General features: G+C 41.2%; 2 protein-coding genes across 4 annotated transcripts; both read left to right on the top strand.

The window, feature by feature from the left end:
• The first annotated feature begins 291 nt into the window (after positions 1–291).
• Positions 292–12978, top strand: pfkfb2b (6-phosphofructo-2-kinase/fructose-2,6-biphosphatase 2b). 3 transcript variants are annotated; one of them, XM_080495831.1, is made up of 17 exons: positions 292–453; positions 811–945; positions 1591–1716; positions 3414–3510; positions 4736–4802; positions 4985–5059; positions 5959–6015; positions 6153–6277; positions 7201–7408; positions 7579–7725; positions 8599–8703; positions 8851–8980; positions 9076–9138; positions 9223–9287; positions 10476–10643; positions 11297–11319; positions 11865–12978. In XM_080495831.1, the coding sequence occupies exons 2-17, from the start codon at positions 870–872 to the stop codon at positions 11932–11934; spliced, it is 1602 nt and encodes a 533-aa protein (XP_080351957.1). In that variant the 5' UTR covers positions 292–453; positions 811–869; the 3' UTR covers positions 11935–12978. The 3 variants fall into 3 exon arrangements, with proteins under 3 accessions (XP_080351957.1, XP_080351958.1, XP_080351956.1); XM_080495832.1 differs by lacking the exon at positions 11297–11319; XM_080495830.1 differs by lacking the exons at positions 11297–11319; positions 11865–12978 and having other exon boundaries at positions 10476–11157.
• A 2272-nt stretch (positions 12979–15250) lies between these two features.
• yod1 (YOD1 deubiquitinase) lies at positions 15251–18389 on the top strand (the record flags this gene model as incomplete). Its single annotated transcript, XM_080494608.1, has 2 exons — positions 15251–15458; positions 15812–18389. The coding sequence occupies 2 exons, from the start codon at positions 15251–15253 to the stop codon at positions 16507–16509; spliced, it is 906 nt and encodes a 301-aa protein (XP_080350734.1). The 3' UTR covers positions 16510–18389.
• Positions 18390–18728: the final 339 nt, after the last annotated feature.

The following is an 18728-nucleotide window of genomic DNA, read 5'->3' as shown; positions in this document are numbered from 1 at the left end:
GGAACAAAACAACATATCATAAAGCAAAAATTATCTGTATATAAAACTTAACTCTTTTTGAAAAACGTATAGGGCTGTCATACATCACAGCTTTAAGGCAGAATAGAAGATGCTATGTACATGTATAGAGAAAGAACTTAAAGTAAAAATTAACAAAATAAAATGAAACTAACGTGGCGCACATGCTGAAGTGGATCTACTATGTGTTTTACGGTAAATATGGGGGGCGGAGTGGGCCTGACGTGGAAGCGCACCTCTTGCTTGGAAAGACACCAGCCGGGGGCCGAAAAGGCACCTTTAGCGGCAAGGACAGGCCGAACAGACTGGCTCGTCCGGCCGCAGCGGCGGACGCAGAATTCCGGTGCAGCAAATCCGGCCGAGACCCACGAACCGAACCGAGCGCGCGCGGCGGCGGCGGCGTCCCCGCATCGTAGTCGGCCCCCGCGAGATCAGGTAATGAATGAAAACACGGGACGTTCTGCTGTCAGATAGCCGTCCTATGTTGTGATGCGATGCCGGGTTGAACTCACTCACCCCCGGTGAAAGAGGGGCGTCATTGCTTCCCTCGTCCATGTGTGGTTTTAGTGAATGCAGAGCTGCCAGTCTGGACTTTTATTTTTTTATTTATTTTTTTTTACCCTCCTTGCTCGGATGATGTGGCAGCTAATTCTCTCCTCATCCTAAACCCATCTGCTTCTGCAGTCTATGTTTCCTCTGACACGTGATCTTTCATTTAAACGGTTCTATGTGGAAAGAAAATACCTCTTTATGTGCGACTCACTGACAAGTTCAATATGTGTGGTTTCTCAGCTTCAGACCTGCAATGCTCCTCTCGTGAGAGGATAAAGACACAGGAACTTTATTTCAACATGTCAGGCAACAGCAGCCCTGCAAACTCCACAGAGATCAAGAAAACAGACGTGAGGATGAATGAGAAGAAATGCTGTAAGTCTCCCATAATTGTATTTCCTCTGCCTGACTGCTCCTAACTGTCTACAGGTGTAATAAAACACCAGGTACTATTGTTTGTTCCTGATTAAATCTTTTTTATTATTTTTTAAGGCTACATCTTCTCTCAACACACTGGACACTTAAGAAAATGACCCTCCATCTCTTCAATTTTGCCACGCACTTATATTTATTCTTTATCCTACTCCTTAATGACCTACCGAAGCTGCTAAATTCTTCTTCAGGCAATGATGTTTCCTATTGTGATTCTCGTATCTCAACTTGTGATTGCAGTGAAGTAAAAATACTCCATGTGTCACCCTCTCTGGTTTCAAGGGTTTTTAAGAAAATTGCTTTTTCTCTCTCAGGATGCCTCCTCCTCTAATTTCCTCCGATCACATCACTTAACTCAGGTCGCAGACAATATTCGTGTCCGACGAGACATTTATTTTCATCCAGTACACACATGGCCTGGTTTTGCATTGCTGCACATCAGTTGTACTGAAATGTAGATTGTCTTTCTGCTTGTTATTTTCATATCTTCACATTGTATTTACATGATCTTGCATAGAAATGGACAGGTATTTTTTTTTCACCGGGTTGTGCTTCATGTGTATCGATGTGCACGTCTGTCACGTGCAGCTTGGGCTTCCTACATGACGAATTCCCCAACGGTGATCGTGATGATCGGCCTGCCGGCGAGAGGGAAGACTTACATGTCCAAGAAACTCACGCGTTACCTGAACTGGATTGGAGTGCCAACCAAAGGTGGGACACGTCCTCATTACATTTCTGTTTGTTACATGCCACTCATAACGTGTGAGAAACGGATCAGGAAGAGGTTCTGCCCTCTCATCTTTGACCTGATATGAACGGTGATAATTAGTATTTGTTATGTGGATGCTATTTCCAGCTGGAGGTGACTGGGATTAATTATACTTCAAATGAACAGATCATGGGAAAAGCAGTCAGAGAGAGAACTACACGGAGGAGTAGTGTAGAGATAAAGCTCAAGAGTCAGGTGGAGATAGTTGGAAGATCTATTGGACAAAGAGGATGTTTGAGATCGATGGATGAAATGAACAAGATATCAGAGGAGTTTACTGGATGTACACTTTGTTTGACTTCACTACATTACATTAGCTTAATATTTCTTTTTTTTTTTTTTAAGAAATTGAGTTTGATTGGCTTGTTTAATAAAAACAATATTTCAGTGATCTGATCTTGTGCATTTATATATACATTTTCATTTATTTTTATTTCCCTAAAATGTAGGTCGTTTATTGAAAAGACCAACTACTTCATTTATGGCAAAGGGTCTCTGTCCTTATCTCCTGTTTTTGATTTAATTTGCTTTGTGTCTTGTCTTTAAACTATAAAGCACATTGGGCCACATGTTTGCATGAATATGTACTTCAAGTTAAGAAGTTAGTGGTTTCTAAGAGAATGACACATTATCTTGGTCAATCTTACTCAGCATAACAACATAATAAAAAAATAAATCAATGTTGTGTAGTGATCAAACGAAAGCATTTATGCCTAAATTCCACAGTATCACCTTCGACGTCTATATGGAATCATGGAGAGACAGAAACCCAGAGTACCCATTGTGCATGGTTAAACATTGAACTATGTGTGCCCACTAGTGTGGGCAGTGGTGACCTCGAGGGGGACTTCCTTGGGATCGGACTTTTACAGGTTCGAATCCCACTGCTGACAGGTTACCACTGAGGGGAAACGCCCTTGACCCACCCCCCCCCCCCCCCCCCCTCCAGCTCCGCGGGCGCCGTACCGTGGCAGCCTATTTTCCCCCAAGGGGATCAATACAGTATGGTTGATTTCTTTCTTTCTTCTATATCTGGCCTGTCAGCGGTAACATCGTCACAGAAAGTCGGCATACAGACTCAAAAAAAGTGTAAATGTGGCGAATTTATCCATCTATCCATCCTTCTGTACCACTTTTATCTACATTATGGTCAGAAAATTCAATTTAGAGATGCCATCTAATCTCAAATGCATGTTTTTTCTGGCTGTGGGAGAGAACAGGTTAGAGAAAAACTCTATCCAAGCAGGGATTTTCCAACACTGCACGGTGTATTCATAACAAGGTAGAACAGAAAGATGTGGGATGTAGTCGTTTCCTTATTAGAACCGGTTCTCCAAGATTTATCAGTTTACTGAATGACAGTGGAGGTTACTTGGTGACACAAGTCAGACGAAACCCTATTGTGATGTTGGAAAAGCTCCTATTCTATTACACACAAAACCTCTCAAACTTTTCCAGTACAAACTTCCACACCAAAATGAACCAAACCGAGACTCTGCTACTCATGTTTTCAGCTCATTTCACATTTCTACAAGATGTACCAGTAGTTCTTTATATTACCGGAACATATCAGAGCTTTAGAAATAAGAGCCGGCGGCGCGGCAGTGGCTGAGTGTTAACGTCATTTGTTCTTTTGCAGTGTTTAACTTGGGCGTGTACCGCAGAGAGGCCGTCAAGTCCTATAAGTCCTACGACTTCTTTCGTCACGACAATGAGGAAGCTATGAAAATAAGAAAGTAAGTCTCGTTTCATTTACGGTGAGGTGACCACGAGCACCTGATTAGTCTTTAAAAGGGGGCATTTCTATTTTATCTGCCCAGCAGTAGGAGGGGCTGGAACATCTCGACTGTCTGCTCAGTATTCTGCAGCGTCCACTGCTGCATCAGTGACTAAACTGGGTTTTTTTTTGGGGGGGGGGGGGGGCAGTCAAAACTCCGTCTGGGTCAGCCCAGGGCTAATACCTCCTCACACTGATATATATACACACACACACACACACACTTTGTGTGTTTTATCTGGTTGGTAGTTATTGAAATGTGGTTTGATGCACGCAGCCCTCGTGAAAATGTGACAGACTCGTGACGGGATCCCAGTGCTGAATTGTGACCTAGATATTAAAGAAGCTGCCGCTGTCACTCTGAAGCTGACGGCTCTCCGGGGAGCCGCGTGGGTCAAACTGTAACGGCGAATAACTCTAAAGCCGCGTTTATTTTGTTACGAGATGGATCAGCTCACTGGCGATCACGTTGAGAAAATGTGATCAAGTAAATCACATCAACAAGTTAAAAGAGTCACTTCCTTTTTTTTTTGGAGATATGTGAAAATGAATTCAAAGAAGAAGAAAACAACAGTTTCTCTTTGTGAGCTGCCTCTGATTTTGAGAAATAGTTCAATGTTCTTGGAGTACAAAAGCGAGAACTCCCCTGATTACTTTGTTCTCGTCTGACTCTCAGCAAGAAAGATACATGTATTTGCACAAATATTTCTTTTATTTGCGGGAATAATAATGTGCTCTTGAGTAAGTCCTGCTCATGTGCACGTCAAAGCATTAAATCAACTTAAAAAAAAAAAAACACTTGTCTTCCAATAGATTAGTCCAAATGAAAGCGCTGCACACGAGGATTTATGGATTATCCATTCCTTAGAAAAATAAACAGACTTAAAAGTGTCATTTTTCAGGGGTTTGTGCAAAAGGAATTAAAATATGTTGCACCTTTTAGTATATTGAATTGACAGCAGCTATTGTATCACGATTAGACACTTTCCACGAGGATACTTCAATAAATTACATGAAATTTGAGAAAGGTTATTTTAATCAGATGACATTGATATCCCTTTCACCATGAAAGATGCACATCTTGTTAGATCACCAGTACTTCTCGTGAGCAACATTTTTTGAGGGGTGTGGATTTATAGGTTCAAATAGAGGATTGCTGTCACGTTTTGTTCTCTGTCCCGCAGGCACTGTGCTCTCATCGCTCTGCAGGATGTGAAGGCATACCTAACAGAGGAGGGAGGTCAGATTGCAGTAAGCTATTTATTCTCTTTTAAGCGCATCTTTTTTTCCCCACGCTGGCTTGTGTCTTGATGATGGCTCGTCTCCAACAGTTCTATAGTATCCAGAACTGAAATTCATCTGGTAGTAGAAGAGTTGTGATCAACTTTCCCGATATATTCCCATTGTTTTTTTTACTTTTTCCCATTGATCAGGTTTTTGATGCAACAAACACAACAAGAGAACGAAGAGACCTTATTCAAGCTTTTGTGAAGGAGAATGCATTCAAGGTAAAACTGACTTTTCTGGGGTTTTTTTGTTTCTTCCTGGTATTCATTCGCCCACACTAATGTACACATTGAAAATATTTTCAACTTCAACAAATAGTTTGTAACCTGATTATAAACATTGTGTTCATAGTAGGCATTTCCAAAAAGGTTTTTAATTCTGAGGAGTCATAACTCTTTGTTTTAGTTTGATGAAATGTATTTTCAAGATTACAACATACTGAAAATAGATATGGGTTGGGAACTCATGCAGACACGGGGAGAATATGCTTGCAGATCAAGAAGCATTCAGAAAAGTTATCTGTTTAGATGTTAAATTAAGATGTCTTTTAACCCCACACATTGACAGGATGCTGGCGACTCACACAGAGAGCGTGACAGTCTTCATATATTTGCAGGAGAACTGCAAAGAAATTGTTTTGAAAGTTACGAAAAACATGCTTTCTTGTACTCTCTTGCTTTTTGCCAGTTCCCACCATATCCTAACCATATATCCGTCCATTACGTAGGAAGCGACGACTCCCGGCAAACAGCCAGTTTTCTTCAGCAGTTCTAACTTTTAAAAGGTAGAGAAAAATGCTGCGTCTGCAAATGTTAGATTCTGCCGACCGGCACCTTTAACGCTCACTAACTCAAAGAAGCTATTTCCGTCGCTTTATCTGTACGTCGTAAATTCTAAAACACTGGTTTTCTTTGCAGCCAAGTTACAGAAGCTGGAGGAGTTACTGCCCCTAACAGAGCTGTAGTTTATGTCTGGAATATAAGACCTTGAAAACTCATCTCCTATATATATTCAGCAAAAACATGTTTTTGGTCATGACCAAGAAAGTGTCTTAATTTTTCATCAGTTTCATGATGGATCAACATAAATAACGTGTGAGTCCCCATTTCCCCCCCAACAGGTGTTCTTTGTGGAGTCGGTGTGTGACGACCCAGAAGTCATCGCTGTCAATATTCTGGTATGGTCTTATGACACCTTTGTGACTTTGATGTTTGACTGCCAACTTGCCAAACATGTAATCTATTAATGCTCAGACTATCTGGAGCCATGCAGTTCACTCACATTGTTTGAGTATGTTATATGCCTGTGATATAGGAAGTGAAGGTGTCCAGTCCAGACTACCCAGAAAGACATCGAGAAAGAGTAATGGATGACTTCCTTAAACGAATTGAGTGCTACAAGGTCACATACCAACCTTTGGATCCTGACGACTATGATAAGTAAGAATTGATTCATTCATAAACCTTTTTATCATATTGATTAAATAATAGTTAAAAATAAATCAATAGTAATTAAAGTTGCAAGCAGTGTTCAACGGGTCCTCGCACAACCTGAGGTTTTGTACAATTCAGAATGCGATGGAGATTTGGCCAAAAATATAACGTGAAAGTTCAATAAATGTTTTGGGGGTTTTTTTTATACGTTGTCGGCAGAGATTCCCCACTCCACCTCCACTCGGCAAACCCTCAAGTCATAGATGCTTCGTAAATACCTACATCTGGATCTATTGATTGTTGCACCTCTGAAGGGTTGTTGGTCATCAGGAAGGCCTGTTGTATATAATGGCCAGATTCTCTCTTGGATTGACCTTGTTGGAGGAGGTCAACATGAGATTTTAACAGTTAAAGCCGAATGTCGGACTTCCTGTTGTGTTTGGAATATGGGTGTCATGACACGTTTGTGTCCAGATGTGCTTCATATGCCTACCAATCTCAAGAATGGTATCGAAAATGTTCAGGGCATAGGTGAAACATGTTCAAAGTATTGCTCATAGTGGATGTTATAAATGTGAAAACAATATAGGGGGCACTATGGAGCCATTTTGCCAGACAAATGCGCAATGACCATAAAAAATAAAATGGTTCTGAAGTGTGCAAATTTTCACGAAGATTTGAGCATGTTTAGGCAGTCACAAATGCAGTAGTTTGTGCAGTAGTAGAAGAAATAATAATAATAATAATAATAATAATAATAATTCCTTATATTCAAATAGTGTCTTGCTCTTCTTGGACTCTGACCCTTATAAATTGTCCCTAAGGTCTGGGAAAAAAAGTGGGAGAATTAGATCTTGCAAATCCAAAATTAAACACTAGGTGGTGACAGTAATCAGCCATTTCATTTGCTGATTTTCTGGCTCCTGCAGGGACCTCTCCTTCATCAAGGTGATAAATGTGGGCCGGCGTTTCCTGGTGAACCGGGTGCAGGACTACATCCAAAGCAAGATAGTCTACTACCTCATGAACATCCATGTGCACTCTCATTCCATCTACCTGTGTCGGCATGGAGAGAGCAACCACAACGTTGAGGGGCGCATTGGAGGGGACGCTGAACTTTCCCCCCGTGGGAAACAGGTAGGATTTCCCAGACTATCCAGTATAATGAGCTGAAAGAGCCACAGTGGAAGAAGTACTGGGGTGTAATATCACAAACACCTGATTTGTGGCCCTTTTTTTTTTTTTTCCATGAAATTCTCGCTGTTGCTCTCTGACTGTGAATCTAATGAGAATCTCTCACATCTCAGTTTGCCCACGCCCTGCGAGACTTTATTGACGAGCACAAGCTGTCAGACCTGAAGGTGTGGACGAGCCAGCTGAGAAGGACCATTCAGACCGCGGAGGAGCTCGGCGTGCCTTACGAGCAGTGGAAGATCCTCAACGAGATCGACGCTGTCAGTATCCTGTCACATCAACAACCCTCATCCCAAAGTTATATCAATCGTGAGGCTCAGTGTGTGTGGGAGACTAATGTCGAGGCACCCAAACAAATCGATGTGCCAAGTTTTATGTTGTTATATTCTTGGGGTTCTGATACATAGAGTCTTTAAAAATATGTGTTCTGTAAAAATGAGTCTGGCTAAAAAAGGATAAGTTTAATAAATATATATGGATAACCTATATTTTAGAATATTGTGGTTTGATATCAATTGTGTATCAAAGAAAATTAGTTATACCTTCATACTGAATGAAATGAGATGCCATTAATACAAAATAGTGTTCATTCAGTTAATAATATATACTTAAAGATGATTTCAAGTTTATTGTTTGAAATATTAAAATATAAAAATGTTGCTAATAATCCCTTCCAGCCTACATTTCAAATAAATGCACCTGCGTAACAAAGGCAACCATAAAACTAATCATCACATAAACAATATACTATTTGCTCTCAACTAAAATCAGACAGCAGAAACAAATCTTTTATGAAGATGTAAGGTGTAAATAGACTTGATACATATGTAGGGTAAGACAAAAATGTCTATAGCTCACCATTTCCTAAAGTGGGTGAAAAATTGTGACCCATTTTTAAAATCACTTAAGATTGCCTCCCGGTTCTCTGTCTTGCTGCCTGTCAAAGTGACTGACTTCTTGAACTGGTTTCTTTATATAGTCATTTATGTAGGGGACCAAGTCTGCCTTTGTGCATTCTTTAGACATTAATCAGAACTGGTGGAATCAAAATATTTCTATTCTTCACATGGAGTTACTGTTAGTTTGTCATCACGTCATGATATGAGAATAAATGTTTTGTACATCCTTTCCAGGGTGTGTGTGAAGAGATGACGTATGAGATGATCCAGGAGACGTTTCCAGAGGAGTTTGCTTTGAGGGATCAGGACAAGTATCACTACCGCTACCCAGGAGGAGAGGTCAGCGCTTATGTCTATTTCGTTTTTTAAGTCTGTAAGCTCATGTCGTCATCTGCTTTCTCCCACTGCCAGCACTGTTGTCAATTTGTCATATAGGATTTCCTTGTATGGAATGTTTGTTTTTGTTGTTTTTCTCCTTTTCATTAGTCCTACCAGGATCTCGTTCAGCGTCTGGAGCCGGTTATCATGGAGTTAGAGAGGCAGGGCAACGTGCTGGTCGTCTGCCACCAGGCCGTGATGAGATGTCTTCTTGCGTATTTTCTCGACAAGGGTGCAGGTTAGAATTCGTCATCAGCGGTCTTCTATGCGCTGTAAATCACATTCACCCATTCAAAATGATGTTATTGTGAACTCCTTCCTCTTATTTCACAGATGATCTTCCCTACATGAAATGTCCGCTCCACGCAGTGCTCAAGCTCACTCCGGTTGCGTACGGTGCGCATTTGCATAATCAAACTTTGAAAAATAGAAGAGGATAAAAGGGGACTTTTAAAGTTAATTCATCTTCTTTCTTTCTAGGTTGTAAAGTGGAGATGTTTTACCTTAATGTGGAGGCGGTAAACACACATCGAGACCGGCCTCTTGTAAGTCGCTCTGAACAGAGCTGAAGCCGGGACGTTGTTGAACTATAGCGCACTTTTCTCAGGCCATAAATATGAGTGTTTAATGTGTTTGTTGTCCAACCACAGCTCATCAATCACCAAATTTCCAATATTGGATCCTATAACTAGGCTGCTGTTTGTTGTGTCTGTTAGTTTAATACAGTTGCAATCAAAATGCACATACTTCCTGAATGTAACGCTTTGCTTCCTTGATTCCTGTCCTTACATGCATCTTTTGCTATGCTCCTTTTTTTATCTTTAAATTTGGCCTGGCTGTAGCTCATAATCGTTGATTTTGAAATCTACCTCAGTTGAAGCTGTGGCTGAGCATGCTATCTTGCTTGGCTGATCTGGTCTGTCCCATCTCTCTGGTTGCATCGTGACTGAACGAATATCCTTAGGATACACCAATCAGCCATAACGTTATGATCACTGGCAAGTGAAGTCAACAACAAAAACAATGTCTCCTTTATGACACCTGTCAGTACATGTCTTATATTTGGCAGCGAATCAACATTTCATCCTGATAGTTCATGTCAGAAAGAGAAAAATTGTGCTTAGTGAATTACGTGAGGTCAACTGGGTCAAATAGTGACAACGTGTAGACCTGGACAGAGAATCTCTAAAAGTGAAACACTTGTTGGGTGTTCCCAGTCTGTACAGGTCTTTTTTTTTTTAATGGTCCGAGGGAGGAGAAGCGGTGAACCAGGATCAGGCAAGGCTCGCTGATGCACCTGTGAAGTAATGGCTCACCGATGTCTTCCAATCCAACTGAGATGCTACGATAGCTCAACTTACTGCACAACTGTTGGTTTTGATAGAAAACTGTTAAAAGCACATTACATGGCAGTTTGATACATATGGCAATGGCTGATCGGTGTCTCGTGCATTTGAGTTGATTTCTGACATTTCTTTCAATTAACAAAGTTTTATGTCTTGACTGTAACCCATTTTGGTCCTCTGAGTGCAACCAGGGTGGTGCTGCTACTGCTCATTGATGATATTTATTGTGTGGTGGAAAAAGGGTTTCACTCCCTGGAAAATCAGATTCGGCTGTCTCACGTGTTGCCGAGTTTCGGCGTGCTGCTGTGTCTCGTCGGGTGTCCCACAGTGTTGTACGTTGCCAGGTCTCTTTCCTTTAACGGCTGCGGTTATTTCATCTTCTACCAGGGTAAATTCCCGAAGGAGTCAGCCCCCTTACATCGGCGGAATAGTTACACTCCCCTGTCCAGTCACGACCAGTTCAAGCGGCCCAGGCTCTACAGCGCCGGCAACCAGCCCTGGCTCCCACTCGCCCCCACCCCGGTGGCTCTGATGCCAGAGGGACTGCAAAGCCAAGTTAGTGACACAGTTGCAGGCTCCCCCTCTAGATTTCTCACCATCAGCTGTTCCCGACCGCCTCCCACCACAGTCGTAATCCTGTTTGACATCCCCTTACCTGGCTTATGGATCCTCGTGTTTCAACTTGATGTACATGAAATCCACCTATCCATCTGTCCTCCTCTACCAGGGCATGTGTTGACGGAGTTTTTCTCCGATCAGGTGTTTGTCTTGCATGATTCTCTGCCTCATCTCCGGGCTGTTTCCAGCTTGAATATGCAGACCAGCATGCCAAGTGTTTGCTGAAGAAAAGCTCCACATGGAGTCAACCTTTACTGGATAATAGAAGACACACAAACATCAGCGATATCCCCCAAACTGCTTTGTTACAACTAATCATAGACATATATTCACCACAGTCTACTCTTATCTATTGTACAGCTGTTGAGTTCAAATTAATCAGAATCTCATCCTGGCCCAACAAAACAAAGAGATTGTGATTATATACCCTGAAAAATGAAAGAAATTTCAGATGGAGAGAAAATCTTTAAACTTTAAGGTGCATATTCACTTTAATAAATGTATATTTGTTGGCATTGCCTTGTGGATACAGTGCTTCAGCCTTTCTCCATATTTCTATATGTCTCTTTCTCTCCACATCTGTCTTACAGACTCGGATAGGAAGCGGTTGTTTGTAAGTATTTTGGCGGTGGAGTACATTTCACCAAACATTAATTTTCTTTCCCATAATTCCACTCATGTCACTATAACTCACTGTGTTTCCACAGCAATGTATTTATGTTCTGTTTCTCTAACCAATCATACATTTTGCACTGAGAACGTTGTAATCAGCTTTGGTTCGTCTCAGCAGCCTTGTCAACAGATGTCTCACCATTTTTTATTATTTTAAGATCTCATTATAAATAGTGTCTATAATATCAATAAAGTGTTTTGACAACAATTCTTAATACACCAAAATATATCCTATGAAACAGTGATTAATGTACAGCATTATAATAGAGGGAAATACACAGAAGGGCATAATGACATTATTAATTAATTACTTACTGAGAATATGTTAATGTCGCACATAATGACCTAATTTTCTATTTAAACCTAAAGCTCCTGGGCTGCCTGGGGAGCTCTTAGCTTCCTCATGCAGGGGTTTGCTCCTGTGAGAAAATAATTAATTGGCGAACATGAGTGACATTTTCTTTCTTTTTTTTTCACCCATTGAAGGAATCCCTGTGCGAAGGAGATGACATTGACAGCTCCGAAGAAACTACTGGCTGTGTCCGTTTCTGAGTGAAGGAGATGGAATCGACTCGAAGCCTTTCATGTTGAAGTGTGGACGTTCTTTGGTTGCCGGCGATGATTCAAAATGCATAAATACATGTGGGTTATTTTAGCCTCTCTTGTTGACATGTGGCAACTTGAAAGACGAAGTGAAATAACTTTCTTTTCAGTATAAGGCCTTTTAAGCACGAGGTGACATGTTTTAACCGTCTCAACTTCTTGTCTGTACCCTGCATGCTTTGAACTAGAAGCCTTTTTATTAGTGGCATAAACACATTATGCATGTCCACCAAAATAAGGCAAGCAACCGACAGAAAAAAACATGTGGCATACCAATGTGGCATCATCATCTCACAATTCAATGCCTTACTGACCTGTAAATGTATCATATACTGTATGTATGTGTAAAGCAGTTCCCCTGTATACCACTGAATGTAAATCTTTGAGTTGTGATAAAAGAAAATCTGGTTTCATGATTGCAAAGAGGAGGTATTATGAAGTGGATGCTACAGAAATATTTTTGTAATGCCAACACATCTACGCTGTTTGAACAATCAGTAGTTGTGATTCTTGTCGGGTGTGTTACCAAATCGCCCTCTGTTAAGTCTTAATTTAAGAAAATGTGTTTGTCAGATACTGGACAGTTAAAGTAGCTTACTGAGAGTTTCCCATCGATATTAGAGATAATATATTTCGAATGCAAAAAAAAAATTTGCGTTACCGGACATACTATACTGCAGAAAAAAGTTTGCAAACTTATGGTATTATAATACTCCATATATCTCTCGTTCTTATTACATCTGTATTCAGTAAAGGGACTTTGTTTAACAAAACAAGCCATTTAATGTGTTATTTGTTTCTTGGCGTTTGTGATCACAGCATGTATGTATGGCGTCATGCTGAGGTATTTTTCTCCCTTTATGCGCACAACCTTTTTGTTTTATTTAAAAAAATAGGGTGGTTTATGTCAGGTCCAGTTGTAAATGTTGATGAGTTATTGCCCTGCTCAAAGCAGCCCATTGTGCCTTTTAAGCAGACAATAAAAGTGAATTTTGAAGGGACGAGACTTTTGGCCTGTTCTATTTGGTTAAGTTGAATATTAATCTAAATTAAAGTGTGCTGTTAAAGTTGTACTCTGTGGAATTGAAATCATGCCTTTCGTCTATATTGGGTAGTGGTGTTGAGTTACTTCAGTGCAGCTCATCACATATTGTATCTTTAAGATGTAATTTTATAGGCAGCTTTTTAATCATATTATTTATGCTGTCAGTTTATTGTCACGCAACTAGTCCTGCACCTTTGGGAGCATTATACACAGAGCCCAAGACATTCATAACATTTCGAAATAAGTTGCTATGACTTTTTTTTTTACCATTCCGCTAATTGTAAAAAAAAAAAAAAACCCAGTAAAAAAAACAAAAGGTCCAATACAAAGTGGATGGGAGAGGCGCCTCATGGAGGAGTTCAGAGGTGATCAAAGGTTTTTTGGGCGTGTTTAGAATACAGACACATATCAAAACATGCAGAAAGTTCAGGAATAGATATGTGGCAGAGAGTTGATTAAGGCTGCGTCCCAATTCTACTGTGCTCTACTGCCACACAGGAGGTGAGGCAGCACACCTGATTCACATCAGGGGCTTAATTGCCTCGTCTGCCACAGGATTGCTATGGCATTTGTTGACGATTTGGCTAACTTGAGTAAATCGCAAAAGATTTCCTCTGGAGTTTTCTAGTTTTATTTACTGTTTGAGGTATATTCATTTTCATTCAACTTAAACATGACATTTTACATATACACATACACTCCAATACAATATACTATTTTATTTTATTGTATTTTATTTTCAAGACTCAGTCAATTTCACTGCTTTAGTTTGTTGTGCTTGTATGTTTAATTCAATTTCACCTTCATGTATGGGTTTATACAGGAAAGAAATGCTCTGGGTCTCTGCGAAGAAAACATTTTGAGGTAGTCATCGTTTTGTTTAACGCTTCTGGTAGGAAAAGCCAACATTTATCAAACGTAAACGACGAAAAGTGAAAACGTTTAACATTTTCGCACGAACCGTCCTCTACTACAAGACTAACGGTACGTGCGTGGCCGTGCTGCGCGGTGACGTCAGGGGGACGCACGGTGACGCGCTCACTGGACGTTCATTGTTTGAGGCAGGCAGGGCTGCAGTCAACGACAGGTAAGAAAACACAGCTTTGCACATTCCGAGCCTCATTATGTTCACGGGCTTGTTGGCAGACTAGTTTTATTCTGTGATAAAAGTGAAAAAGGTTCAAGGAAACTGTGCACTTTTGCGGGAAATTAGCGGGCAGGATAGCATTGCTAACGTTAGCGGATGATACTCGATAGCCGCAATCAAATGCAAGCTGAATTCTCTTTTGACAGCGGTCCTGTTAGTTTCTTTCTCACATTTTCAGCTCCAGAGATCTTTAAAGTCTTCACTGCGTTATAGAGAGTTCCCGGTTAATTTTTTCTTCTGGCTTTTCGTTTGAGTTTCCGTGTGCCGGTTAGCCTGCTGTGTGTGTCCATGTGAAGTCGATCACTAGCGGAACAAAGAAGGCAAAACAAAAGCAACGTCGCTGTCAGGTGTTTTTCCAACACTGTTGTTCATCAGCAATTTTATTGTCGTGTTCAAATAGAGCTATTGTAATCTAATTGTCCCTGGTGGGATCTCTGAACCCCACTGCTGCTTGCATACAAATTAGCCCACCATGCTAACCAGAAGAAGAAAAAACACAAATTCACGGTTTTAAAGGAAGTAGTTTGGATTTTTTTATTCACGTCCATGTCCATATGTTTTAAGTTGGAAAGTCCATAAATCTCTAATTTATTGGTATATTCCTCACTGCTGGTGTTTCTCCACTGCAGGTCAGCTGAGGTCTTTTAATCCACAAAGTCTGTCAACAACTTTTTCAAACAATACAAACTTGGGAAAGTCGAGGGCAACTTCAGAAAACTGTTGATTCAGCAACCACAATCAGTCTTATGAAGTCTAGAACCCAAAAGGTTTCCTCCAAAATGATTCAGATCACAAGGGAACTGAAATTATCTTAATATTTAGACTATTCTTTATGAAATGATATAAATTATGTGCACCTCTCCTGCTTTTTCTCTATTTAGGCAACATAAATATAATCTAGAATCACTTTTAACATGCATGACTTGTCAAAAAAGGCACAACAGCGACATTAGTTTGTTACGCAAGTAAAAAAAAAAACACTCAGTTTTCAGGTGGATTCACTGACAAAACAAATGTCATCACACGATTATTAAAATAATGACTTATGTTTTGTTTCTACTTGTTCTTGCAGGCAGGATGTTGCGGCTACGCTGTAAGACCAAAAATGGGAGCCACATCATGCAGGGCTTGACTCATCAGTCCTGTGTGCAGGAGTTGAAGAGGAAGGTGGAGGAGCTGACTGGTATACCATGCGACGTGCAGAAGATTATGGTCGGCTACCCACCTTCCAGCCTTGACCTTCGAAACGGAGATGCCCACCTCAAGGATTACCCCATCAAATCAGGTTTGCTGTCATAGATCTGTATATTTCATATGAAAGTTTCCTATTTCACCGTATAACTGCTCTGTGTTTCGTGGTTCAAAGGTTTGGATTGTTTTAATTAGCTCGTACTAAGATTAGTACATTTTATTGTCTTGCAAATGAATTGAGATCTGTGAATCTTGGTCAACCTGCAATTTGAAAATGAGTGAATCCAATTAGCTTCAAATGCTTCCCATTTTGTTTTTTTTTACCGTGATTTAGTTGAACATTTGGCTAGCTGTAGAGAGGGCGTTTTTTTCCCCCCCACTGTCTTTACAAGCTGAAATGTGAACAGGACGGACGCTGTTGTGTCATTGCCGTGTCGTCCCCTGCAGGAGACACGCTCATTGTCGAAGAGGAGAAAAACAAGCCAAAGCCTCAGGAACACCCCGTCGTGACTAAAGCGCCGCGCCTCGAAGCCTCGCCCGTGCTGGCACGCCGAGTTGTGCCCGCCGACAACTCCTGCCTCTTTACCAGTGTTTACTATGTGGTGGAGGGCGGGGTGTATGACCCCGCCTGCGCCCCGGAGATGCGAGGCCTCATTGCACAGATCGTGTCGAGTGACCCCGCGGCCTACTCCGAAGCCGTGCTGGGTAAAACCAACGACGAGTACTGCTCCTGGATCAGGCGTGACGACACCTGGGGCGGAGCCATCGAGGTGTCCATCCTATCCAAGTTCTACCAGTGCGAGATCTGCGTGGTGGACACTCAGACAGTCCGAGTCGATAGATTCGGGGAAGATGCCGGCTACCACAAACGCGTGTTGCTCATCTACGACGGCATCCACTACGATCCCTTGCAGAAAGAGATACCCGGCTCCGACGCCCCGCCGCAGACTATCTTCTCCACCACAGACGACGTGATCCTGGCCGAGGCTCTCGAGCTGGCCGACGAAGCCCGCCGCAAGCGGCAGTTCACGGACGTTAACCGCTTCGCGTTGCGCTGCATGGTGTGCCAGACGGGCCTGGTGGGACAAAAGGAGGCACGCGAGCATGCCAAGGAGACGGGCCACACCAATTTCGGCGAAGTGTGAAAGTTGCCGTGTCTGTGTGTCCGCCCCTCCCCCTCCCCCCCGTCACAAAAACAACCGCCACCAACCCCGTTCCCCACGCCTGGCTCTTGTCGGTCTGTCTGCTTGTGTGATCCTCTACCTCACATTATCCGGCGACATGTTTGGAGAATCTGTAGACACTGTGTTCAGCCTCTGAACTTGTTTCAGTATTACTTTTTAACTGCTGTCAGAAACGCCACTGCAGTGCTCCGATGTCATCAAACCATCGTGTTAAGTCTGCAAGGGATGGTTTGAAACCCGTTATTACCGGATCAAAAAGAATATGCAAACAATTCTTAGGCTTTGTTTTGATCTGGCGTGGATCGAGGTAATCCTGATGGTTCGCACCGAATTGCCTCTACTCACCCATGACTGCTAAAAATACAACATAATATATGACTCTTTATAGAGCAAAACAACCACTAAGAATTATTTGCACTGTGACGTGATCCCGTTCACTGTTGTCTTAAACGCAGCACACCAGGTTTGACTGTTATTCACCGTGTTTGTCATGTAGCATGTTTTGTCTTTTTTTGTTTGTTTGGTTTTTTTTTTTTCATTTTTGCTTGCATGATTTTATTGGGGGTTTTTTCCTCTCGCGAACAAATGTCAGAAATTCTTCCAATACTGAGATGATGTAGTTAACATTAGATGTCTGAACTATTCAGTAGAGATGGCCCGAGTTCATGCTGGATTTATCTAACGTCTCATCTCATCTGCATTTATTGAGCGGTGGCCATTGAGACTGAGGTTATGCATTTTTAAAGTACAATGACATGGTGTGCAAGTTGTGTTCCAAATTAGCGCGACTGTGAACTGTCTTGTTTTTATGTCATTTCTCTGGGGGCTTGTTTTGACTTAGACAAATGGTTTAAAAACAAAACCATAATGGTGCTGAAAACAAAACTCTGTAGCTCATACTTTTTCTCCATGGATACGACGGGCTTTCGGGCTTTTTTTCTTTTCTTTTTTCTTTCGTTATTTGTGTGCGAGTTCTTAAAATGTCATGATGCTGTAAAGACTTATCTTTTCAAAATACTTGTTTTTGTGTTCATCTTGACGAGCGTTTCGATGAGCCGCTCGGAGGCAGACGACGCGACCCCGAGCGCAACCAGTCATTGAGGTGACGACAAACGTGAAGCGTGCGACTGAGGCATGCTGTAAAACATCACTTCTGCTCACGAAATGAATTTACCATTCAGGTACAGACGTTACTTTTTTTTTTTTTTTTTAATAGTAGCTTTAAGTTTAGTGTTTGACTACAACACAGAGGCACATTTCGGTTTTAAAATGTAGTGCATGTTGTCCAAATACTGCCACTATGTTCCACTGTACATTTTGCACAACTGGAGCATGTTCTTACTTCTCATCTCTCTGCTGTCTTTCGATGCACACTGCCTATGAGGATGAAGCACGTTTCTGTTTATGTTGAGCATCATTACATGATGATGACCAGGTCATGACTCTCAAATGATGGATTGCGTTTCATTGTGGCCTCATGCTGTCCAGAACCAGTATTTATATTTCACAACTCTGTCATGGAAATCCCTGTTGCTTATTTGTTGCCAAAAGCTTTTTAAGTTTCAAGGTGAAAGATGCGACCGGAACTTTCTTTTTGATTTATTGTTGGTTGTGTTTGGGAAAGAAAATATTCAAGACAAAACTTTTTTTCTCTCAAATTTTCAAATGTGAATAGCTAAGAATTTATCCGCTCCCCTCGTTTTTTAACATTTGGTGATATTGTTTGATTTTAATAGTGTTGCGGATTAATAAGCTTACATTAAGGTGAAACTGAAATGGCTTTGGTTTTTTTTTCATTTTCAAGTTCTCATGACTAACAATAACAATGAATGTTGCACACAAAGCACTACAGAATTAACTGGATTTACTTGATTATTTTTTTTCAGTGTTGTGTCACAAATAAAGGTTATAGCCAAGTGTGTTGCCTATGCATCATTTTGTGTGAATGTTTTTCATTACATTTTGTAATTTTACGGAGGTTGAAAAGGTGGTGTGTTAAAGGTAATTTTGAACCGACAGGCAAAATAGTATGAAGTAACATGAGACAAGTTATGATCAATTTCTGTTACTCCTACTTATGTCCCATTGCCTTGGGAATTGAACCCTCATTGACCGGATAGCACTGATCCTGCACGATCATGGTGGGATTACACTTCCTGCATGTTATTTAAAGGAACATC

Source organism: Blennius ocellaris (assembly GCF_963422515.1).
Source record: "Blennius ocellaris genome assembly, chromosome: 4".
Lineage (NCBI taxonomy): Eukaryota > Metazoa > Chordata > Actinopteri > Blenniiformes > Blenniidae > Blennius > Blennius ocellaris.
This window is presented reverse-complemented; position numbering and strand designations above follow the sequence as displayed.